Here is a 24,580-nt window from a genome sequence, read left to right as displayed (position 1 = left end):
CATAAACCCTCGGGTTTCTTCTTCATTTGTATAGCTTGCAAAGGCCTGCTGCACATCTGATGGCAGGGAAGGAAGTAGGGATTTTAGGGACTAGACACATGTAGTCTAGCCCTTGCTTCTCTAACTGACACTGATGCTTTACTTTTGGAGGATGGAGATGAAAATTTTCCTTTTGCAGGTTTTTTATTTTTTCTTTTTTTACTTTATAGGTTTTTTGTTGTTGTTTTTAAAATTTGGTTTGTTTTTGTTTTTTGAAACAGGGTCTCTCTATGTAGCCCTATCTGTCCTGGAACTCAAAATGTAGACCAGATTGACCTGGAATCCACAGAGATTTATCTGCCTCCGCCTTCATAGTGCTGGGACTAAAGGCGTGCACCACCACATCTGTCTTGTTGTCTTGTTTTGTTTTGTTTTTGAGACAAGATCTCTATGTAGCCCAGGCTTGCCTCTAATTTGTTTCAGTCTTTGCCATTGTCCTGGGTACTGGGGTAATAGGCATATACCATACCTGGCTCCAGAAGAGGACTGACAACAATTCCCTGTCATTTTTTTTTTTAATGACTTTTAGGTGAATCTGGGGAGGTGATTGCTGCAGTTGCTAATGGGTTGGACTTGAGAGTTATATTTAAAAGCTTGCATCCTAGTTACAGTTTTAGGGGATTTAGAGGAACTAACAAGTGTTCTTCACTCTTCTATGGGCTCTGGGTGGGTAAATAAGCTTTTCTGTAATTGGAGAACTGAGCACAGAAGACAACAAATAGGTTTAGGTATTAATAGACAGGTGGAGGTTTGAACTGTGATCTTTAAGACTAGGTCATGATACATGTTTTAAATATCTTGAACCTCTGAGATTTAATACCCATATTCCTTATGGCTACTCCTCTCATTGAACAAGGCCTAGCCTAAACTTTGGTGGTTAGAGAGGTATAAGCTTTTTTACTTTGATGGCTCCATCCCCCAAATTTACCATTAGGTTTTAAGTACTAAGAGGTCCAGTTACAAATATTTTAAAGGGTATGTGATTGGTGAGAGTTGGAATCTGATTCTGAAACTCTTGGCTTCTTTTCTGCCTTAAGATTTCAGAAATCTGCTATAGCAGCTTTTTGAGAACCCCTAGTTCCCAACCCCCAACAGAGGGCTCTTGTCATTTTGTTCCTCATCAACCTCTAAATTCATTTATTTTTATGTATTTGATTCCTTTTAGGAAGAAAATATCCACCCCCTTACAAGCATTTCTGGACGGCTGAGAGCTAATTTGGCCCAAGCCTGGGGGCTGTGTTTTGTGTGTGTGTATAAATTTGCACTGAAGTCTTGTTTCAGAAACCAGACCACTGAGGAGAGCCTGCTGAACTGAGGCCATGGCCTACGTGGCTTGGGGAAATGAGTTGGTGGATACCTTCTGGGCTTTTGAACTTGCCCCTCCCCATTTCCCTCTCCCCCATGTGTCTGACCCTGTCTTACCCATTTCGAGTTCGAGCGGTGCAGCACCTCCGAAGCATCAATGCACACACCTGCTGTTGCTTTTGATTTCTGGAAGGCATGTAGATCCAACTTGTAACAAAAATATTTGTAGTCTTCAATAAACTGTGGTATTTCTTTAGCTAACTCTGCGTTCTTTCCGTGCATGTCTTTCTGGACACCAGGAGCCAATGCTGTATTGTGGATAAAGGGTGGAGGGTGGCCTTTTCAGTCCATTCCCAGTATAGCCAAAGAGCTGTTAGTGTTTCAGTATAGTCATTTTTAAACTGGGGGAGGGAAAACAGCCTGTTTCCAGCCTATTGATTGGTTGGTAAAGCTATTATAAATAAAAACAACAAAACTGATTTCCCATGCTTTTATGTCTTTACTTTTTCATGTAGATTATCCCCTTGCCTCTGACATGGGCTGAGGGGAAAGGACAAGAAGTTAGTGTCAAGTCATGTTGAAAGGCAAAAAGAAATGGTGTTCAAAGCTGTTGTTAGGGAAGTATCGTCCAAGGCTTAATTTCTACATCTGGTTCTCAAAGGCTGACTGGCTGATTGATATCTGATCAGGTCATTAGTGATCACTCAGTTGAGGACTTGGGCTTTGTGGAAACTGTGCTACCTGGAGCACTGTTCATGGGCCTTTGGCTTTTCAGAGATTGTGAATTATTAGTCATTTTTTACTTGTGGATGTAGCCAAAGATATGTGAGAGAGATTTGGTCAGACATCCTGGTGGAAAATTTGCACTCACTAACAAGTACACCCATCAGCCATTGGTTTATAGCATAAATTTGAACAATTAGATTACTACCTTTGGTTAATCGGAAACCAGATCTTCAGCTTTCCTTGTGTAGTTCCCACCCCCTCTGGTCCTATAGAATGTAACCTATTTTTCAAGTTGCTGCCTTGCTAAGTAAGAGAAGTGGATTCTTGGTTCTTCTGCCTTCCACCTACATTGTTTTGTAATGACTTTTATCACAGTTGGAAAGGTGGGGTAGGCAGGACATGTGGGGTGGGAAGGAAAGCTAAACTTTTAGTCTGAGGATCTCTGGAATAACTAGTGAAAATAGGGAAATCAAAGCCTGCTTTTTTTTTTTTTTTTTTTTGTTTGTTTAGGTTTTCTAATACTTACATAGAGGTTTATTATAGCTGCCATACAGGATTCTCTTTTTTTTCCCCCTTGCATTTCTAGTTCTTTCTATCTTCTGTACAATTTAAAACCTGAACTAAACTGTTTTTATGTAAAAATAAAACAAGGTAGGAGCTTGCTAGAACTAAGTTTCTCTTTACCACTCAGCTTGGATTCAGTTAGTAATTTCTCCTGCCCTGTGTAAGCACCCTAGCTTCTCTTTGCAGAGGGTAACCAAGTCAGCTGTATGCACTGATCTGTTAAAGATAACTCATTGTCTCTGGTTTTGTCTTGAAAATATTCTGTATCCTGGCTCATCTCCCTTCCCCCTCAAACCTCACTAGCTTTAGTCCTTTTCATAACTGAACTTAAAGTTATGCCTGCTACCCACTGTTTTGTCAGATAGGCATCTGGATTCTGAAGAGAAGAAAAATCTCTGCTACCTCTGGAAGAGTTTGATGTATTGTTCCCTTTGTTTACTCTGTGCCTTCCAGGTATGCAGTTGCAGTTAAGGCTTTGGAGATGGGGAAGTATTTTTTTCCCTTGCTTTATTTCTGTGGTTCTGCTTTTTCTTCCCCCAGAATTGTATTTGTTCCTTTTGAAGGGTACTATCTGGACTTAGGATGTGGTAGAGTTTAACAGTTAAATTTTTTTTCCCTTGGTACTAGAAATCAAACCCTGGTCTTTGTGCTGGCTAGAAAAGCACTTAATCACTGACTAACTCTTTAACCCTTATTATTGGAGGATTCTAAAGTGATTAACTCCTAAAGGAAAACTTAACTCCTAAAGGCTGCCTTTGTTTTAGGCATTGGCTAGGAGAATTTGAGTTCTGGAATTTGTGTGAAAACTGCTGTTGAATTGTGAGTGAATGGAAGATTCCTTATGATTTTATCATTAATACATCGCTTCTTTAAAAAAAAAAAAAAAAGGCAAAACAAAGCTCTTCAAATAAAAGAATACCTCTGGAGGCACAGGAATGTAGTTTTTTTTTGTTTCCTTTTTATCTTTACAGGAACTAATAATGTCTTTTCTTTTTTAATTGTGAATTAAATTCCTAGTTAACTTATTTTTCACATTTTTGTTTCAAATGTCTCTAGTGAGACGCTAGATTATCCCATGGCTTTTCCTGTCTTCTTGATTCATTGACCAATACTCTCAGGAAGGAAAAGTGTAGTAGTATGTTTATTTCAGCTTGAGAACAAATTAAAATGGATTATACTACTACAGGCTCCTTTAAACTGTGGTGGTAGGGAAATTTTCAACAGGAAACATATGTTAGGTATGGATTAAAGCTGTTGTTTTGTGGACAAACTGAAGTAGTGAAAATGACATTGCTTGTATGTTTCATATAGGCTGAAAGACTACCCCTCACTACATTTCCCCATTCCCTACACCACTAAAATTATAGAACCAGAAATTCTTCTTATGCCAGCCCTTTCAGTCACAAGGATATAATTCCTTATATAATTCCTATGATCAGAGAAGTGAGGCTAAGTGAACTGAGGCTCTGAGAATAAGCCGGGACTGCACCGGACTGTTCCTAATATTTAACAGTGTGGTATTAAGGATTTTGAGCCCCAAAGTATCTTATAGAATAGAAAGAGCCAGTCTTAAAAGTCTTAAAAAGCAGAACTGAGTGGAGTTTGGTTAGACAGATTTCGCTATGGACATTATAATATCCTTTTGCTTTGAAATCATCTGCACTGAGGTTTTGCTCATATCCCCTTGCGCCCCTCAGAAGGAAGTTCACACATGTATTCCACACATAATATCTAGAAAGGGCAGAAGAACTTGTAGGCATATTTGTGTCATGAATTCTGACATCTCAGAACTGATGTAAAGGTGGAAAAAAAACATACCAGAATTCCTTTGCAGTGCCATAGCTAGAAAGGCTGCAGACACCACGCTGTCCTAGGAACAGAGACGAGGCTGATAACAGAGCTAATCCTCTGTGTTTCCTCCTCCCCTAGGTGTATCAGTCACCTCCAGCAACACGGGTGTGCCAGATATCTCGGGTTCTGTGTACTCCAAAACCCAGGTAGGTGCCTGGTCTGGATGAAAGTAGAAAGAGATGGACATGGAGGTGGAGTTGCAGTTCAAACAACCCTCAGGAGCAGTGTCAGAAACCCATCCTACCTTTTCTAAATGGATTGTCTCTAGGCTTCAGTTTCTCTAGGACTTTAAATTTAGCCCTCTGAGGAGGGGGAAAAAAAAAAAAGAAATGTCATAGGGAGGTCAAGTGTGGTAAATTGTAATGTGATGTTATTTACTGTGCAATGGTCTTGGCCCCTTGACCTACCCACTTACAATCATTTTCATAACTCGGCAAAAAAAAAAAAGGAAATGAAGGGAAACTAGTTAATTTCATTCTTTTTAAGTCCATAAACAAGAGTAGGAATAAAGTGAGATATTTGTTGAGTTATCTATAGGTATCTATAGGTATGTCTTGTCATTTTTATGTCCTAGCACCTTCCATACTCAAGATGTCTCAGTGTTCAGTCATTTCTTCAGAAATATCTCAGGAGTTTTAATTAATGCTAAGCCACAGAGGCAGGAATGCCCAGACTAGTGAGCAAATTTCCCTGTATTCACATGAAATATACAATTTTATTTTTATTTATTTTGAGGAAGGGTTTAATTCGGTAGTCCTGGCTGACCTGGAACTCACTGTGTAGACCAGGCTAGTCTTGAACTCCAGAGATCCACCTGCTTCCCAAGTGATTGGGATTAATGGTGTGCACTATCATGCCCGACCAATGAAAGATTTCATGGGGTGCTTTGATAGTCATCTTTCTGCTTAATCCTTATGACAAAAGGTCAGCAATATCTTTTTTTTGGCTTTTGTTTTTTGAGACAGGGTTTCTCTAAGGTAGCCTTAGTTGTTCTTGACTGTCGTGGAACTCCCTTTGTAGACCAGGCTGGCCTTGAGGCCAAGTGGTTCATTTGCCTAGGATCATGGAGCTATGAAAAGGCAGAGCTAGGACTAAGACTTTTGAATGTTTGACTTGAGGTGTGCTATTGTTTCTGGCCTTGCTGCTTTCTGAGGATAGGGGTATTTGGGCTCAGAAAGTCCTAGGATTCTTCTGATGATCCCTTTTACTCTTTCTCCTCCTGTTCTCCCGGAATAGCAGTCCTTTGAGAAACAAGGGTTTCATTCCGGTACTCCTGCTGCCTCCTTCAACTTGCCTTCAGCCCTAGGAAGTGGAGGACCCATCAATCCAGCCACGGCTGCTGCCTACCCACCTGCCCCCTTTATGCATATTCTGACCCCCCATCAGCAGCCACATTCTCAGATCCTTCATCATCACCTGCAGCAGGATGGCCAGGTAATAGCCCTTCCCCCCTCTCTCCTTTCCCTTCCTCTTCCTTCCTATCCCTTAAAACTGCCTCCCTTTTCCTTTTCTTAACCTTCCTTACCACCACCTTCACCCAGTCCTCCCCCGTGCCAGCCAGGGGCACACAGCACATACAGACACAAGCGCACATAACATGAGCAGTTGGCAGAGGAAACATGAGAGAATGGGCCAGATTGAAACCCTTTTGCCCAGTTCCTTTGGTACCTTTCTCCTCCACCTCCCGTGGCACAGTTCTCCTCATCCTGTCAGACCTGGGTCACACCTTCCCTCTTAACCTCTCCCAGCCTTCTCCCTTCCCTGACATTATAGCTTTCCCTTCTAACGGTGGAGTTCTATTGTCAAAAGTTTGTCCCTTTATTTTCCATATATCCTGGTTCTGCCTCAGCTACCATATTTGCAGATGATTCTCTGTTGCCAGCGCCAGCAGGAGGAGCAGGTAATGAAACTGAATGATAATATGCTTGAACCAACTTCTTTTTAGTCCCCATTTCACCTCCACAGCCTGAGATAACTTGAAAAGCCTACCCAATCACAAATCGGGATACACAAACAGAAACACTATGCTAAGCTCTCTGGCCTCCCCGTCCTCTCTCTTCCTTCCCCTTCAACACCCTCTTTATCTTTCTACCCTTCCCCAACTCTGGAAACACTTGGTTACCAAAATGGAAAAGACTCTTGGGGCAGCATCAGGAGCCTGATGCCTCAGGTCTTTCCTGCTGTGTTTGAATTGGTGTCACATTAATTAATGTATGGTGGTGGGTGGATCTGAAGGGTGGGAAAAGAGACCACTTAAGAGCTCCAACGTAGGTGGCTGGGCAACTTCCTTGCTCTCAAAGATAGCTTTCCATATTGAGTCATTCACAGAGATGAGTGAGAATTGAATCATCTTGTAATCAATCACTTCAAAAAGGCCAGATTCTCAAAGTTGCCTTTTTTAGACAGAGCAGTGGGTAGTGGGAAAGACAACTGAACAGGAATAGAACCAACTCACCGTCTCATCTCCAAAGTTTTCTTGTCCACTTTTCATTTTTCCTCTGTTTTCAAGGTTTAAAAAAAAAAATGTTGCCTTGTAAAAGGGGCTATGTAGACTGAATTTTCTATGCTTGAAGAGTAAACTTCATAGTAGGTTCTAAGGAAATGAGAGAGTATAACTATTTTACACATTTCCACTTGAAGATGTTACAGATTGGTCCCACTAACTAGACACCTTTTTCCTCCCCCATAACCTTCCCATTCCCCTGCAGACGGGCAGCGGGCAACGTAGCCAGACCAGCTCCATCCCGCAGAAGCCCCAGACCAACAAGTCTGCCTACAACAGCTACAGCTGGGGGGCCAACTGAGGCCCTGGCCCTCTTCTCCCGGTCCCATCTTCTGAGAGGGCTTCTCAGCCTGGAAACTATGGAAACAGCATCAAAGAGAAAAGAATGTGGGGCCATTCCGCTGCTCCACACCCCCAGCGGCCCACCCCACACCTCAGCTTCATGTCTGTCCCATTCCTATACCACCCCACTCTGTTGTATGTATTATAGGATTTGTATTTTCTCCCTCCCCTTCCTCCTTCCTCTTTGCATTCAAGATTATGAAACTTTGCTGTGGGCCCTGCCTTTCCTTCACTTCTTCCTGTTCACCCTGGTGGTGTATAGGTGAGGTGGGGAGGTGAACCCCCAAATATATATCAGCCCAACAGCCCTAAGTCTCCTTTATTATTAGGAAAACCAAACAACACACACAAAAAAATGGCGTCATAAATATGAACAGCATTGTCATATGAATTAGTTGAAGTGTTTTTTTTGTACTGTGTCCTCAAACTTAATGGATTAATGTGTCTTGTATATATATACATATATATATAAAAAAAAAAAAAGAGAAAAAAAAAACCAAACCTCTACCTTCAGCCTCTGCCCATTCTTGCTCCGTCTAGGATATCCTCACTCTCGTCGATGATCAGCTTGGTGAATAAGTATTACCGTACCAACTGGGCCTCTTCTAGCAGGCTCGAAGGCTGTGGAATAAAGTGAAATCTTTGCCCTTTAAGAACTCTCACCTTAATGTGCTAATATTTTGCCCTTAAGGGGATTCCCTTTCATACCCTGTGACTGGAAAGAACCACTACAAGTCTTCATTTCTTCTAGAAACTGCCTCATCTATAGCAAGTTTTAGGAAGTGAAGGGGGAAGGAGTGAGAACATTTAAAAGAAAGGGACTATGGCAACCTAAGCCTGATTTTAAAGGATTCTGAAGTCTGAAGCCAACATTAGCTATTGGCTGGCAGAACCAAAGCTTAGGGTCCTTTTCGCTTTATAGAAGTAGACTACAGTAGTTCTTGTCTGAGTTTTGATTTTTGAGACAGTCTTACTGTGTAACTCTGGCCTATAACTTGGTATGGAGACCAGGCTGATCTCAAATTCAGAGGCCTGCCTGCTCTGCCTCTTGGGTGCTGAAGTTAAAGATTCTCAACTCCACACCCTGCCTTGCCTATTTTATGTCACTTAGAAATGCCCAATTTCGGCCGGGCGGTGGTGGCGCACACCTTTAATCCCAGCACTCAGGAGGCAGAGCCAGGCAGATCTTTGTGAATTCAAGGCTAGCCTGGTCTACAGAGTGAGATCCAGGAAAGCCGCAAAACTACACAGAAAGAAACCCTGTTTCGAAAAACCAAAAGAAAGAAATGCCCAGTTTCTGGGGAAGGGTAGATGATGTAGAGCAAGACATGGGGTGGGGGCATGGTATGCTAAATGGTTTTGGTCTTCATTACATGGGAAGGGGAGTTTTGTTTGTAAGAGCCCGAGACTCACCATATTGCCAAGGATTCAAGAGATTCTGCTTCAGAATTCCAAAACTGCAAGTATCCTGGCTTGGGTGGGGAGGATGTGTGTTTGAGTCAGGATCTTGCTATGTAGTTCAGGCTGGCCTCATACAGAGATCCTCCTTGTCTCTTCCTCTGGAGTGCTGAGATTAAAGGCGTGCACCACCAGATCTCATAATTACATGTTCTTTGTTCCTTTCCAGGATGCTTCAGTAGTTTCTCTTCCCTGCCTAGTATAAATCTTACCTTGTTGGTTGCAGTCTGTTTTAAAAGTTTAAAAGAGCAACCAGGCATGGTGGCAGCTGTCCTTAATCCCAGCATTTGGGAGGCAGAGGCAGGCAGATCTCTGAGTTAGAGGCAAGCCTGGTCTACACAAAGTTCCAGGGCAGCCAGGGCTACACAGAGAAACCGTGTGTCGAATAAACAAACACATGTTTAAAAGAATTCATTATGGCCAGAACTAACTCCCTACTAGGTGAAGCGATTCCTAGCATCCCCACGCCTTTATTCAGCAGTAGGGAAATAGCTCTGGAAGGAGCTTGGTAAAACACTTTGCCTAACCTATACTGTTGGACGTCACATCAGTCTAGAAACAAACACAAAGTGGGAGTGTTTTCTGAGCCTGGGGCGAGGCAGGGCTCGGGACAGGCCACTCCCTCTGACGGCTTACTTGGAACCCTCCAGAGAGTAACGGAAACACCACTTGGGCCCTGGCGGATGGGCAGGAAGGAGAACCACCTAGAAAGGAATGTGATCTTGGACGGTGGGAATTCCGCATGCCCACCCTCACTCAACTCTGAAAGTAGTGTAATAAGCTTCGCGTCTGAGGAGCACCGTCAATCCCGCCTCTTCCTCCTCCGGGTTACAGCCTTTTTACGACAATGCCGCGTCGCTGACTTGGTTTCCGGCAGCGAATGCTGAGCCCTGGCTAATTCTGACGGGGTAGCGCAAGCTGGCGGTCCGGTGGCGCTCATGTCCTGCAGAAGTTTAAAGTTTGTAGTGCCCCGACGGGAATGAACTTCTTTGACCTTTTCCGGGGCCTTTTCGGCTTTCATGGACCTCGGAGGTGAGCGTAGTTCTGGGCTGGACGTGAGGCAGGGGTGTTCTTTGGGGACGCTTGACCCCTTCACCTTATTTTTGGAAAGCTTCCTTCCCCGCCCCCTTCAACTGCTGAGAGATAGAAATCTCAACCTTGAGTACTCACCCCGCCACAGTAACCAAAGCGGTCGTGGAGAGGAGAGAAACAGTACCTTTCTCCAGAGTGGGGTGATGCAACAGCTACCCGGGCGTAGAAGACAATGGGGGTCTGGGGGAAGAGGACATGAGCAAGTGAGCAGGACCTTGGGCGAACAGGAGTGGGCAGTGAGACACCGGGGAAAACGACAGACGGGGGCGTTTGGGAGATGTCGGGAGGTTGGGATAGGCTCTATTTAGAAACAATATAAAACCCTAATAGACCTCTCAGTGTTGTTTTGACTTGGAAGCCAGCTCTCCAGTGTTTTCTTCAGCTGCCCAGACCCCTGCCCTGGTCCCATTTTGCTGGCCTTGGGTTGATTTTATTGCTTAGACAGTGCTTAAATCTTCGTGGCTTATCTGCCTCCACTCTCAGCCACAGAGATCCCTTTTTTGGAGGGATGACTCGAGATGATGACGATGATGATGACGAAGAAGAGGAAGACAGAGGCACGTGGGGTCGAGGGAGCTATAGGTTTGATGGTTCTCAGCCTCCGGAGGAATTCGGTTTCAGCTTCAGCCCCGGAGGAGGCATGCGATTCCACGACAACTTTGGCTTTGATGATCTAGTACGAGATTTCAATAGCATCTTCAGCGAGATGGGGGCCTGGACCTTGCCTTCCCATTCCCCTGGTGTGTAGATTTCCCTGAGGGAGAACTTATGGGTTACTGGGTGAAATATGGACCTTGCAGAGTAGTTGGGGATGGATAGTTTGCAAAAGCTGATTTCAAAAAAATTTCATGTGTCTTAAGTCCTTTCCTATCCCAGTATCACCTACCAACTTTCTACAGAGCTTCCAGGTCCTGAGCCAGAAACACCTGGTGAGAGACTGCGGGAAGGGCAGACGCTGCGGGACTCAATGCTTAAGTACCCAGATAGTCACCAACCCAAGATCTTTGAGGGGGTCTTGGAGAGTCATGCTAGACCTGAATCCCCCAAACCAGCTCCAGATTGGGGGTCTCAGGGACCTTTTCATAGGGTGAGTACTTTGTCTGCACCTGAGGTTCAGGGCCTAGAGCTTACTGGGATCTCTTGGAATTCTAGCGCCTCTAATTAGTGCATTTACCTGGATTTCCTTCTTTGTTGGGCTTTTTGTTTTAAGACTTGGAACTCATATTTAGAGATCTGCCTGCCTCTGGGTTAAAATGTGTGCCAGCACACCTACCCTAAGGTTTATTTATTTTATTCTATGTGTATGGATGTTTTGCCAGCTTGTGTGTCTCTGCACCACATATGCCTGGTGCTCACAGAAGTCAGAACAGGGCATTGAATACCCTGGAACTTGAGTTATGATTGATGGTTGTGAGCCATCATGCTGTTACTGGGAACTATAAACTACAGTTTTCTGCAAGAGAGTCCCCTACCCTCTCTTTATTTTATTTTATTATGTATTTTGAGACAGGGTCTCTGTATCCTTAGGTGTCCAGGAACTTGCTATGTAGACCATGCTGGCCTCAAACTCAGGGATCTGCCTGACTTTGACTTTGAGTTTGTTATTTTGGCTTTTTGTTGCTGTTGTTTGTTGTTGTTAAGATTTATTTATTTATTTATTTGTATGTGTGTGCCTGTGTGAGTTTTGTGTACCATGTGGGTGCAGGTGCCTGTAGTGATGAGGTGGTGTTGAATCCCCTGGAGGTCTGAGCTGCCTGATATCCTGGAAGAGCAGCAGGTGTCCTTAGCCTGTAGGTCATCTTTCAAGTCCTGTTGCTCCTGGTTTCTTTTTGCAGTAAAGGAGAATAGAATACAAAGGGGAAATGGAAAAAAAAATTTTTAATCACTGGCTTCAGTTCTTGGTTAAGAAAGGGTCTTGAGGCTGGGCATGGTGTTGCACACCTTTAATCCCAGCACTCCTGAGGCAGAGGCAAGCTGAGTTCTGTGAGTTCAAGGCCAGCCTGGTCTACACAGAAAATCCCTGCCTCAAAAACACACACAGACACACGCAGACATACACACACACACTAAAGTAAAATAAAAGAAAAGAAAGAAAGGATCTTGAGTCAGGTGTTGGTGCACACCTTTGATCCCACCTCTAGGGAGGTAGAGGCAGGCAGATCTCTGTCAGTTCAGGGCTAGCCTGGTCTATAGAGTGAGTTCCAGGACAAGAAACCCTATCATGAAAAACCAAAATGACAACAACAAAAAAGATCTTGAAGATGCAGGAAAGTATTTCAGAAAGTCTATTTGGTAGAAGTTCATATACAATTACGGAAGAAGGTATGTGAACATAAGCTGCCCAAAGGGAAGTATTTCTGGGGTTTGGGAACTTAGGAGGAGTCTGGGGTCTCTGCCCCTTCAAGCTTCAGATGGAAGGTATCTTTTCACCAACTCTGTGTGGCTTCTTCTACAGTTGGATGACATATGGCCTGTGACTCCCCATTCTAGAGCCAAAGAGGACAATGGTGAGTTTAGAGGGAGGACACATTTACCATGGCATTGTCTTAGAAGTTTCTTCCTCACACACTTGTCCTGTTTTCTTTTTTCCACTCTCTCCTGGCTTTTGTCTCTCTGCCATTCCAGATCTTGACTCCCAGGTTTCCCAGGAAGGTCTTGGTCCACTTCTTCAACCTCAACCCAAATCCTATTTCAAGAGCATCTCTGTGACCAAGATTACCAAGCCAGATGGGGTGAGCTGAGAGAGAAGAATTAAAAAACTGGCCAGAGAATGCTCTGGAAAGAGGGAACTGTATAAGAAAACACTAAACTCAACATAGTGGTATTAGAAATATGTTGGAACTTCTCCTTGCAGGTAGTAGAGGAGCACCGCACTGTGGTGGACAGTGAGGGACGGAGAGAGACCACAGTGACCCATCAGGAAGCACCCAACAGTTCCAGAAGTGGTGAGTTAAGAGTGACTCTTAACTCCTGGGGGAAAGGATATGCCGACCTATTGGTACTCTTGCTCTGTCTTGTTTAGTATGCCACATGTACGACTTTGTTCCTTAGATCCAGTCTCCGAAGGTTCGTCAGCTCTGGAGGATCCCTTTTCCCTCCTGGATTTGCTCCTAGGACGTTGGTTTCGGTCCCGGTAGCTTTGTTAACCTTCTGAAGCCTTCAGGTCCTTTCCACTCCCTTCCGTTGCCCATTGCCAATAAGCTTAGCTTTTTGTGTCATCCTGAGGTTCTTGAGTGTGTGAAACAATTCATTGAACTTATGCCAGTCTGTCATTCATCCAAACTGACCAATAAAGCCTTTATTTATGCTAAAGGTCTGGGTCTTGGTTTTGTCAAGGTTCTTTTGCTTTTCAGACCCATCCAGGGTTTCCAAAATTGTCTTGGCTTACAACTTTGTATTGTATGTGTACACCAGGAGTGGTATGCACATGTGGGTGTCAGTTCTTTCCACAGTGTAAGTTCCAACTCAAAATTTCAGGCTTGAGAACAGATATTTTTACCCACTGAGGAGTCTCTCCAGCCCTTCATTATTATTATTTTTTAAATAATTATTTTCCATTTCCAAAACAAGATTTAATAAATGAGAGTTAGGCACAAGAAGAAAAAGATTTTATTACTAAGGGAATAACTAGAGATAACTCCAGTAATATTTCTAGAAAAGAATATCTCAGATCGCCAAAAGATATTTGAATGAAAGTAAGATAACTGCTTCCCTAAGTATGAGACCACTAACTGAATAATTCATGAGATAGTGCACTCCGTGGGCAAACAGACATTTTGTAAGACGGTGTCTCGCTATGTTGTTTGTGGTTGGCCTGGAGTTCGCTGTGTAGACCAGTTTGGCTTTGAACTCAGAGATCTTCCGCCTCTGAGTTCTGGGTTCAAAGATGTGTGCCTTTTTAATTTATTTTTAATTTGCTATTTCTCTATTTTTATTTATTTTCTGAGTAATTATTTATTTGTTGGTTTTAATTAATGTTAGAAAAAATATAATTAGCAAAAAAATAGATTTTTTTTAATTAAATCTTTTTTGCTAAGCTGAAGTTTTTCTTTTTAAGTATTTTTTTGAAACAAGGGCTGACTATAGACTAGCCCAGCTAGAACTTGTTATGTCATTCCAGGACAGCCAGGGCTACATAGAGAAACCCTGTCTCAAAAAAAAATAAGAAAACAAAAAGTCTAACAATCAAGCACAAGAGATAGTAGTTAAAAAAAAATCTCGCCGGGCGGTGGTGGCGCACGCCTTTAATCCCAGCACTCGGGAGGCAGAGCCAGGCGAATCTCTGTGAGTTCGAGGCCAGCCTGGTCTCCAAAGCGAGTTCCAGGAAAGGCGCAAAGCTACACAGAGAAACCCTGTCTCGAAAAACCAAAAAAAAAAAAAAAAAAAAAAAATCTCTTGAGGGTTGGGAGAGATGTGGTGCCCACCTATAACCAGCACTTGGTAGGCAGATCTCTGAAGCCAACCTGCTCTCTGAGTTCCAGAACTGCCATGGCTATACAGACAAACCCTGGCACAAACAATTAAATCTGTTATTTTGTTCTCTCATATTTTTGGTTGGTGAAGCTTTTTGTTTTTCTTTTTGTTTGTTTGTTTGTTTGTTTGTTTGTTTTTCAAGACAGGGTTTCTCTGTGTAACAGTCCTGGCTGTCCTGGATCTCACTTTGTAAACCAGGTTGGTCTCGAACTCACTGAGATCTACCTGCTTCTGCCTCCCAAGTGCTGGGATTAAAGGCATGCGCCACCACCACCCAGCTTTTTGTTTTTCTCACTATAGCCAAAGTTATCTTTGGGTATTAAACTCTTTGGTTAGTGTGCATTGTTCTTGTTTTTGTTTTTGTTTTTTTTTTTGAAATCTCTTCTAACCAAGATTGAAATGGTACTCTTCTGTGTTAGCTGATCAGTTTTGTTGTTTTGAATATGTCACCTGAGCTGGACAATGCTGCCATAGGCCTGTGAGGCATCAACCTTGAACCTGAACCATATTTCTAGACCTGATATAATTTTCATACTTGTACTTTTTCTTTTTAGTTTTTTAAATTCTAGATTTGATCTTTATATATGGCATAAATCCAGAAAAAGATTCATTTTTATTTTCTGTATACAGGATTTTTGCCTACATGTATGTATGTGCACCATGTGCATATCTGGTACCTGTGGAGGTCAGAAGGGGGCATGGGATTCCCTGGAACTGGAGTTACAGACAATTGTGAGCTACCATGTGAGTGCTGGGAATTGAACCCAGGTCCTCTGAAAGAGTAGCTAGTAATCTAAGCTGATGAGCCATCTCTCCAGCCCTCCTTTATCACACTTTATGATAGGGCCAGGTGTGGTAGTGCCACCTGTTACCCCAGGCAGAGAGAAGAGTATTATTATAGCAAGTTTGAGACCAGCATGGCCTACATACTGAGACCCTATCTCAAAAATATAAATGCTGCCGGGCGGCGGTGGTGGTGGTGGTGCACACCTTTAATCCCAGCACTCAGGAGGCAGAGCCAGGCGGATCTCTGTGAGTTCAAGGCCAGCCTGGGCTACAGAGTGAGTTCCAGGACAGTCAGGGCTACATAGTGAGACTCTGTGTCAGAAAAAAAAAAAAGTGAGCAGAAACAAGCCAACTATAAGATCTTGAAGGGCTAGTGACATGGCTCAGCAGGTAAGGCTGCTTGCTACCAAGCCTGGCAACCTGCGTTCAATCCCCATGACCTACAGAGTTTAAGGAGCAAACTGACTCCTGCAAGTTGTCCTATAACCTCTGTGTGGGTACTGTGACACATGCCCCTCCCCCAAAAACAATGAAAGAAGAAAAAAGATTTTGAAGACAAAGATGTGGAAATCTTCTCCCCAAAGTAGATATTTTTAAGACTTACTACAGGGGGCTGGAGAGATGGCTCAGCAGTTAAGAACATTTATTGCTTTTGCAGAGAACCTGGGTTTGGTTTTCTGCACCCACATAGTGGTTCTTAACTATGTGCAATTCCAGTTCCAGGCGATCTAAGGCCCTCCTGTGACTTCTGCAGGCACCAGTCACAAATGTGGTACACAGAAATACATGCCAACAAAAGACTCCTATAGGAGCTCAGCAGTGATGGCGCACACCTTTAATCCCAGAGGCAGAGGCAGGCAGATCTCTGAGTTTCAAGCCAGCCTCATCTTCAGAGCAAGTTTCAGGACGTCCAGGGCTACAGAGAGAGAAACCCTGTCTCAAACAAACAAAACCAGAAATACTCCTGTACATAAATATATTTTTTAAAAAATTTAAATCCTCAGTGGAAATCATTGAATTTTTTAAAAGTTATCTTAAGTGTATGAGTGTTTTGTCTGTGTGTACGTCTCTACACTTTCATGGTGCAGTGCCCTCAGAAACCAGAAAGGAGAAATCATCAGATCCCCTGGAACTGTAGTGTAGGAGTGATTGTCTGTGCCTTATTACCCTGAAGCATCTCCCCTAGTGAGGCAGCAGGTAGCTGCTAGGTACCCGCCCCCCTGGGGCATGGCCCAAATAGGAACCCCTTAAGACCTGGGATGACATACGTGCTCTTTCTTCGATTTACTACCTTGTAGCCTTGGATGCTGGTGCAAATCAAGGCAGAGCTTAAAAAAGGGGAATGGATGGGTATAGGATATTAAGGTAGATTTTTGTATATACTAGTAAACTAATTTAGTAAAATGTTAGCCTTAGATAATTTGCACTGTTATGGATTCTTGTATATTGATAGAAATATAAATTATTTTTATATTCCTATTTAAGATAATTTGTATATTGATATAAATACAGAACTATATTTGTTGTAATGTATATATATTTCCACTCTTATTTGAAATATTTTGTATATTGATACAAATGTAAAATTATGTTTGTCATACTGTATGTATGTTCTACTTCTGTTTAGGATATTTTATATATTGATACATATTTAGGATTGATGTCATATTGCATATTACACTATACATTTCTACCTCTGTTTAAGATATTTTTTGTATTATCACAATTTTGAGGTCATTGTCCTTTTACTGTATATTTGCTTATAGACTGTTTACCTTATTTTTATGAAGCCTTAGTCATTAGGTTATTTAGGTAGATAAGACTTAACAGATTTATAGTCACCCATGCTTGTCATTTCTTTTGGTTTTTTGAGACAGGGTTTCTCTGTGTTGCTTTGTGCCTTTCCTGGAACTCACTTGGTAGCCCAGGCTGGCCTCGAACTCACAGAGATTCGCCTGGCTCTGCCTCCCGGGTTATGCTTGTCATTTCTATAGTTATATTAGTTACATTGTCCAGATTTACAAGATGCATAGGTCAGATGGACAGGTAATCTTCAAACACTTCATAGACCTAGAGAATATGGCATTTAAATAACTTAGAGTTCTGTTGACATGAGACATGATTGCTCCTGGCAGCACTAATTTGATCCCGAGAGAATGTTGGGCTTCTAAGACATTTCCATTTGAAAGTTTGTCATCTTCTTGGCACAAAATGGCCTACTGGGCAAAGAACTGCCCCTGCCTCGACTGCTGACAGTACTAATGCTGTCCTTTCTGGACAAGCGAGACACAAGGAAAAGTGACTTCTGAACTCTGCCAAGACAGGGTAAGATGGTCTTTCAAAATTCCTGCTTCTGAAAATGGTCTGTCAGATATTCTAGGCCTGTAGTCAAAATGGATGTCCCAGTGGTGCTGAGAAACTTTAGGTGACTGTCCACGCTGCCAGCTGTCTCTGTCTACTCTAGCAAGACTCCCAAAAGTTGCTTGTGTCCATCTCCCATTTTCTCAGGTATTATTATATTACTTCTTAGGTCTTTGATGGGATTGAAGACTAACAGTTAAAGTTACAATCTTCTTGTATCTTAGCTAGAACATATTAAGTATTAGATTCAGGTTCTTCAGGATAGGACACCTTTTGGAATGATCTCTGTATGTGCCATTTACCTATGCTCTAGACTTCTCTGGATTTTAGTATGTGTCTCCTGTTTGATGTTGCTCTTGTTGGTTGTAGTTCCATTTGTTTATATCATTATCTTTTATTTCTCCTTGATAATTATTTCTATTGTATACAGTTTTGTGTTAGGTTAGAACTTTCTTCCTTAGACAAAAGGGGGAGATGTAAGGGTGGTTGTCTGTGTCTTATCCTGAAGCGCCACCCCTAGTAAGGCTGCTAGCAGGTAACTGCTAGATACCTGCCCCCCTGGGGCGTGACTCAGACGGGGACCCCTTAAGACCTAGGATAACATACATGCTCTCTCTCCACTTCGCTACTTGGTGGTCTTGGATGCTGGTGCAGATCAGGGCAGACAGTATTGCTAGGCTTAAAGGCATACAACACTGTAGCTGTGTTGTGGAATAATCTTTTTGTACACTGTGAAGATATGTCTTTACCAAGGTGCCTTCTGGTTGGTTTAATAAAGAGCTGAATGGGCAATAGCTAGGCAGTAAGAGGTTAAGCTGGACTTCTGGGCAGAGAGAGAGAAAGAGGAGATGAATCTAGGCATGAGAGAGACACCAGAGGACATGGAGAGGAAATAGGAGATGCAAGATGGAGGAAAGTTGGTGTCGTTCCCCACCCCCATCCCAAAAGAAATCTGTCTACACATGGCACCCAACATCTGGCCACATATATCCACATAAGGCCTGTCTCTGCCTCCCGAGTGCTGAGATTAAAGGTATGCACCACCACCGCCCAACTTAATTTTGAATTTTGAAAATGCGGTTGAACAGAGAACAGCAACTGCTGAGAGACGTTGGATTATGAAAGGACCTGCTAAATTAAACCAGCCTGTATACTTTAGAGATGTCTTGGCCTCAGAATGGAAGTTGGAAAATGTGTTGTGTTGGGGAAGAGGTTGTGCTTGACCAGGGGAGACCTCCTGAGGATCTTGGCTACAGACATGAGGGAGGAAGCCAGGAAAGACTACAGGATAGGTGATTTGTATGCTGATCCTTCTGCATGGGAACAGCTCTGAGACTGGATGAGACATGATAAATAAATCTTGTTGGCTACAGAATCCTCATGACTTATTTTTCTTAAAGATTTATTTATTATGTATACAGAAGAGGGTGCCAGATCTTATTACAGATGGTTGTAAGCCACCATATGGTTGCTGGGAATTGAACTCAGGACCTCTGGATGAGCAGTCAGTGCTCTTAACCTCTGAGCCATCTCTCCAGCCCCCTCATGACTTATTATTACATGCCATCCATTAATATGGCAAGGATAGAGGTTTGACTATACAGTCCAAACAGAATTATAAAGTTGACAGATGCCTTTTACCTGCTCAAACATAAAACAACAACAACAAAAAAATCATCTTTAACTGACTTGTACACACTGCACATTCCATTATTGTGTTAATGCAGATATGTATGTTACCTTTGAAAGTTTGTATGCTTTCAGAGCAAGGGGACTAAACACCAATGAAAACAGGTGGTCCAGGTGATCCAGCCTCTTAGAGTGTCTCTGTTACAGTGTTCTGCATCCAGAACAGCTTCAAGACTGAGATGGTCCAGCCTCACAGACTATTCTAGCTAGGACTGCAGATAAACCTTTTGCTTTCTCATTGCACAGAGACTGGACAACAAATGTTACAGCTAGCTCTCCCAGGACTTGACCATTATTCTAATTTTCTCAGGGTCCCCCAAAGATTTCATCATCCCTAGTGAAGCAGTCTAGAGAACATGACACTCAAATTCCCAAGAGGTGGGGTGGGAGGTTTTTGATCATTCGATGGGTTATGGATGTTTGCCATCATTTAGGGGTATGGTCACAAGTTGGTCATGGTCAGGGAGAAAGCTAAACAAAGGAGATTAGATTCAGGGATCTCTTTCTGAAGGGGAATATGTTTCTATTCTTGTTTAAGGTATTGTACCTATGCAGCTCATTTAACAACGTAATGTAAAGTTCTAGTCCTTGAAAGATATTTAGGATAATAAAGAAATACAGGTTAGTAGTTAGTCATCTACAACAATCAAACTTATAACCATGTTAGGTATATTTTCAAAGTCAAACTGAGATATATTTGAAACAGATAGATGGTCTTCTAACACTTCAGGGACCTACAGAATATGGCAATTCAATGTTTTAATATCATAAGGCTTTTCATGACAGTGAAACACTTATGTTTCTGGCAGCACCAATTTACTTCACAAAGGATGTTGGGCATTGAAGAACCTCCATATGGAGTTTGCTTTCATTGTGGCACAGCTAGCCATTTGGGCAAGAAACTGCCCTTGCCTCAACTGCTGACAGAATGCAGTCCAAATTGGACAAGTGGGACACAAAAGAAGACAATTGCCAAACTTTGCCAAGACAAAGTGGGACAGTCCTTTAAAATTCCTGCTTCACAGAAAAGTCTCTCAGATATTTTAGACCCATAGGCCAAAGATGGTTGCCCCAGTGTTGCACAGGAACCTTGGGTGACTTTCTAGGCAGCCAGCTGTCTCTGTTGTTTCTTAGTTTTGGAAGTTGTTTGCTCTGTACTTCCTGTTTACTCAAGTAATAGTTTATCCTTCTCAGGTCTCTGATGGAGTTGAAGATGAGATAGTTATAATTACAGTTTTCTTTTTACCAAATTCAGAAAAAGTTATAAAAGAGATGTAAAATGTATAAGGTTGAGAGACATAAAAGCTTAAGTTGTTAATCTAAGAAAATGTTTTAAGGTCTAAAAAGGTATTTTTACGTTGGTAATACAAAGTATGATAAAAAGTGGTTTAGGTAAAAACTTTTGACTCACTAAAATAGGATAGACAATATAGTAACTTTCTCCAGATTTGCCAAATACATATGGACTGGACAATGTAAATGTAATTCTTATTTGAAAATTGTTCCTATTGTATATAGTTTGTTAAAGTTTAAACCTTCCCTTTTTATTTGGAGAATATCTGAAAATTGTTCTTAATGTAGTTTTACTGTATTAGAGTAAACCTTTCCCTTTTATTTAGACAAAAAGGGGGAAATGTGGAATTTTTTTGGGTTTTTTTTTTTTTTTTTTTTTTTTTGGTTTTTCGAGACAGGGTTTCTCTGTGTAGCTTTGTGCCTTTCCTGGAACTCGCTCTGTAGACCAGGCTGGCCTCGAACTCACAAAGATCTGCCTGCCTCTGCCTCCCGAGTGCTTGATTAAAGGTGTGCGCCACCACCTCCCAGCCAGAATAATCTTTTTGTACACTGTAAAGATGTGTCTTTGCCAAGGTGCCTTCTGATTGGTTTCATAAATAGCTGAATGAACAATAGCTATGCAGGGCGATGTTAGGTGGGATTTCTGGGCAGAGAGAAAAAAAGAGAGATGAATCTAGGCATGAGAGTGATGCCAAAGGACATGGGGAGGAAATGAAACAGGAAGTGCAAGATGGAAGAGAGCTGGTGGCCCAACGAAAAATCTGTCTACACTGTTCTATTTGCTTTTTGCCTAAGACCGCTCACAGAACTTCAATGGAAACTTTTTTTGTTTGTTTGTTTTGTTTTGTTGAGGTTTTTTTTTTTAAGATTTATTATATATACAATGTTCTGCCTGCATGTGTACCTGAAGGCCAGAAGAGGGCACCAGATCTCATTACAGATGGTTGTGAGCCACCGTGTGGTTGCTGGGAATTGAACTTGGAACTTTTGGAAGAGCAGCCAGTGCTCTTAACCTGTGAGCCATCTCTCCAGCTCCCTGTTTTTGTTTTTTGAGACAAGTTCTTATTATGTAGCTGTCCTGGAACTCACCATGTAACCAGCTTGGCCTTGAACTCGGAAAGATCTGTCTGCCTCTGCCTCCGAAGTGCTGGGATCAAAGGTGTGTGCCACCACTACCCAGCTCTCTCTTTTTTTTTTAAGTTTTTTTAAAATTTTATTTTACTATATGTGTATAGGTGTTTGCCTGTGTATTTATATACAATGTGCATTCCTCGTGCCTGTGGAGGCCAGAGAAGGGCATTGGATTCCCTAGAACTGAAGTTACAGATAGTTGTGAGCCTTCATATGAGGGGTGGGGAGGATAGGATTGAACCTGGAAACTCTGCAAGAGCAGTCAGTGCTCTTAACTGAGGAGCCATCTTTCCAGCCTCTTCTTTGGGAAGTTTTAGCACTGTGGAATTGGCTATAAAAATCAGTTTTTCCAGGACATGCACCAAAGGTACACAGAGAAACGCTATCTCAAAAAACAAAAATCAGGTGGACAAAATTGGGAACTAGGTGAAAGTAGCTAAAAGCCTACAACTTTTTCAGCTGAGTGGTTTAAAGTTTTTAGAGCATAGACAAATGTGGTAGCACATGCCTATAATCCTAGAACTTGGGAGGCTAAGGCAGGGAGGATCCTGACTGAGGGTGCCAGCCTAGGCTACAGAATGAGACTCTCCAAAACAAACAAACAAACAAACAAACAAACAAACAGGAGTTATGAAGCTGGAAGTGGTTGTGCACACCTGTGAGCCCAGCACTAGGGGAGTAGAGTCTGGAGGCCTGCAGCAAGGTCAAGGCCAGTCTGGTCTACATAGCAAGTTCCAGGTGACCCAGGGATACATAATGAGACCCTGCCTCAACAATAACAACAGAAGGGCAAGCTCCTTACAAGACTTAGTTGAAAAAAGTGGTAGACAAGCCAGAAATGTAACTAAAAAATTAGAGAGCCATGGATGGAGAGATGACTCAGCATCTAAGATGACTGGCTGCTCTTATTAGACCCATGTCCTCCCCTCAAGAACCCTTTGACAGGTCGGAGCTGGATTCGGACAGACTCCCACATATGGTGCCTGGACATGGAACAGAGGATAAAGAGAAGGAACACCATGGGTTAAGTGGGAATGCTCAGATAATTGAGGTGGTGATATTCTTTTCTTCGGGAGTAAAATTGTAAATATAAAGCAGAATAATTAAGTTAGGCTGCAGCAAGTATCTCTTTCTGTCTCTCTCTCTCTCTCTCTCTGTCTCTGTCTCTCTCTCTCTCTCTGTCTCTGTCTCTCCTAATATAAGTAAGTCATACAAGTTTTGGTGAATTTTGAGAAATATAGGCTTTAGGTATAGGGATATGGTGAAGATTTAGGCTCAATAGAAGGTTTAACTTAAGAGTAGAGTAGGTCTTCCCCAGCGTGGGACCTGGGATGCAGGAAGTACCTTTTGGGACTGAGAAGCTGCTGTGGATGCGGCAGTGGAGGCTGCAGCTGACCCAGCCTTAGCATCACTGAGACCCGTGGGGTATCATCCAATAACAGGCAGCAGGCACCGGGAGAGCCAGCACGAGCAGCCAGGGTCTGTGGTTCCTGCCATGGCAGAGCTGTGGCAAGGACAGTACAGTCAGGCAGAGTGCTTGTAAGAGCAGGACTGACATGGTTAGAGGCTATACCAAAACTACACAGAGAAACCCTGCCTCGAAACCCTCCCCCCCCCAAAAAAAAACATTTAATTGAGTGGTTTACTTTTTCAGAGGTTCAGTCCATTATCCCCATGGTGCAACATGGTGGCATGCAAGCAGACATAGTGCTGGAGAAGGAGCTGAGAGTCCTACATCTTGACTCACAGGCAGCAGGAAGGGGTCTGTCTCACTGGGAGTAGCTTGAGCATAGGATACCTCAAAGCCCAACCCCAAGGTGACACACTTCCTCCGACAAGGCTACACCCACTCCAAAAAAGCCACACCTAATAATGCTCCCTTTGAGGGCCATTATCTTTCAAACCACCACACTATATATCAGACAGAGCCCAGGGCCTTGTACAGGCTAGCCAAGTACTCTACCACTAAGAGATACATCGCCAAGCCTCTTTTAACTATTTTTTAAACTTTTGCTTGTTTATTGAAGGGGGTGCATGTGCCATGGAACACATATGAAGGTCAGAACAACCTGTAAGAACTGGTTCTCCCATGGAGGCTATATATATAGCATAGGGGACCCTAGGATGACTGTGGCTTATAATAAGTTTTGGTTTTACTCAATTACTGAGCAAGCCTCAATGAAACATTTCACTATTAAGATAAGAATTTATACTGTATCAAGCTGATAATAGAAAAATTAATTAATTTTAAAAAATAAAAAAAAATAAAAAAAATTTGAACTATTAAAAAAAACAAACAAACAAACATATTTTACTAAAGTAAAAAAAAGGGGGGGGAACTAGGGACTCATCATTCCTCTCCACATTCTATTCTTTCCCTTGTTTTATATATTTTAAATTTTTTATCGGTGGATTCTGCTGGAGTATCCGCTGCAGATAAGCACTGGAGGGCTCCTGTTGCAAATCACCCTCTGGAGCGATGGAAGGATCTTTCTACTGGCACTTGGAGGAGACCCGATCTGGTGTTGGTGTGGGCCTGGGGTTCTCTTTGTGTCTTTCCTCAGGACAATGAGGTTCCTCTTTGGATTCCTGAGCACTGTGTGTGTGCTGTGACTGCTGCTGAAGCCCAACATGGCAGAGACCTATTGGGCCTTTGTGAAAAACTCTCCCCTTCTGATGCCAATGGAGATTAAGAGCCTAATATGGCCAGCTTTGGCAAGCATTAACGCAAGCCTAGGAACTGTAGCCATGCTTTTGGATTCTCCAGAAGGTAATGTATAGTAACTGCTTTTTCAAGTATGTTTGAGAACATGTCACCCAGACACCTTGGAGATTAAGGATAACCCTGAAGGTCACTGACCTCCATTTGTTAACAGTAGCATGCCAGCTAAGCCTTTTCATTTTCACAGTCTTCTTCAGGAGTGGTTCTGTGCATTGGCCTCCTGAAATTCGTTTAGCCCCCCTTTG

At 42.6% G+C, this 24,580-nt stretch overlaps 2 protein-coding genes across 24 annotated transcripts in view; both read left to right on the top strand.

Annotated features, from left to right (window-relative positions):
- Ubap2l (ubiquitin associated protein 2 like) overlaps positions 1–7,969 on the top strand; it is a 54,925-nt gene extending 46,956 nt beyond the window's left edge. For 8 of the 21 annotated variants that reach the window (XM_059265700.1, XM_059265708.1, XM_059265702.1 and 5 more), the window contains 4 exons: positions 4,564–4,631; positions 5,722–5,919; positions 6,335–6,385; positions 7,194–7,635. In XM_059265700.1, the coding sequence (XP_059121683.1) occupies positions 4,564–4,631; positions 5,722–5,919; positions 6,335–6,385; positions 7,194–7,289 (413 nt within the window). In that variant the 3' untranslated portion in view covers positions 7,290–7,635. Of the gene's footprint in view, positions 1–1,204; positions 1,606–4,563; positions 4,632–5,721; positions 5,920–6,334; positions 6,386–7,193; positions 7,636–7,870 lie in introns of those variants that run through there. The other 13 variants (XM_059265712.1, XM_059265706.1, XM_059265711.1 and 10 more) reach the window with 6 other exon arrangements.
- Positions 7,970–9,372: 1,403 nt separating this feature from the next.
- On the top strand, positions 9,373–13,192 carry Hax1 (HCLS1 associated protein X-1). 3 transcript variants are annotated; one of them, XM_059265721.1, is made up of 7 exons: positions 9,373–9,820; positions 10,364–10,620; positions 10,780–10,967; positions 12,336–12,387; positions 12,506–12,612; positions 12,735–12,825; positions 12,903–12,946. In XM_059265721.1, the coding sequence occupies exons 1-7, from the start codon at positions 9,768–9,770 to the stop codon at positions 12,929–12,931; spliced, it is 777 nt and encodes a 258-aa protein (XP_059121704.1). In that variant the 5' UTR covers positions 9,373–9,767; the 3' UTR covers positions 12,932–12,946. The 3 variants fall into 3 exon arrangements, with proteins under 3 accessions (XP_059121704.1, XP_059121702.1, XP_059121703.1); XM_059265719.1 differs by having other exon boundaries at positions 9,376–9,820; positions 12,932–13,192; XM_059265720.1 differs by lacking the exon at positions 9,373–9,820 and adding an exon at positions 9,888–10,083 and having other exon boundaries at positions 12,932–13,192.
- The last annotated feature ends 11,388 nt before the right edge of the window (positions 13,193–24,580 follow it).

Source organism: Peromyscus eremicus, chromosome 6 (genome assembly GCF_949786415.1).
Source record: "Peromyscus eremicus chromosome 6, PerEre_H2_v1, whole genome shotgun sequence".
Classification (NCBI taxonomy): Eukaryota; Metazoa; Chordata; class Mammalia; order Rodentia; family Cricetidae; genus Peromyscus; species Peromyscus eremicus.
This window is presented reverse-complemented; position numbering and strand designations above follow the sequence as displayed.

Bases quoted from the DNA above. Each gene is read 5' to 3' on its own strand.
- Hax1 (XM_059265719.1), top strand. From the start codon at position 9,768: ATGAACTTCTTTGACCTTTTCCGGGGCCTTTTCGGCTTTCATGGACCT. The intron at 10,621-10,779 runs GTGTGTAGATTT...AACTTTCTACAG, and splicing joins CTTGCCTTCCCATTCCCCTG to AGCTTCCAGGTCCTGAGCCA. The intron at 12,613-12,734 runs GTGAGCTGAGAG...TTCTCCTTGCAG, and splicing joins AGATTACCAAGCCAGATGGG to GTAGTAGAGGAGCACCGCAC.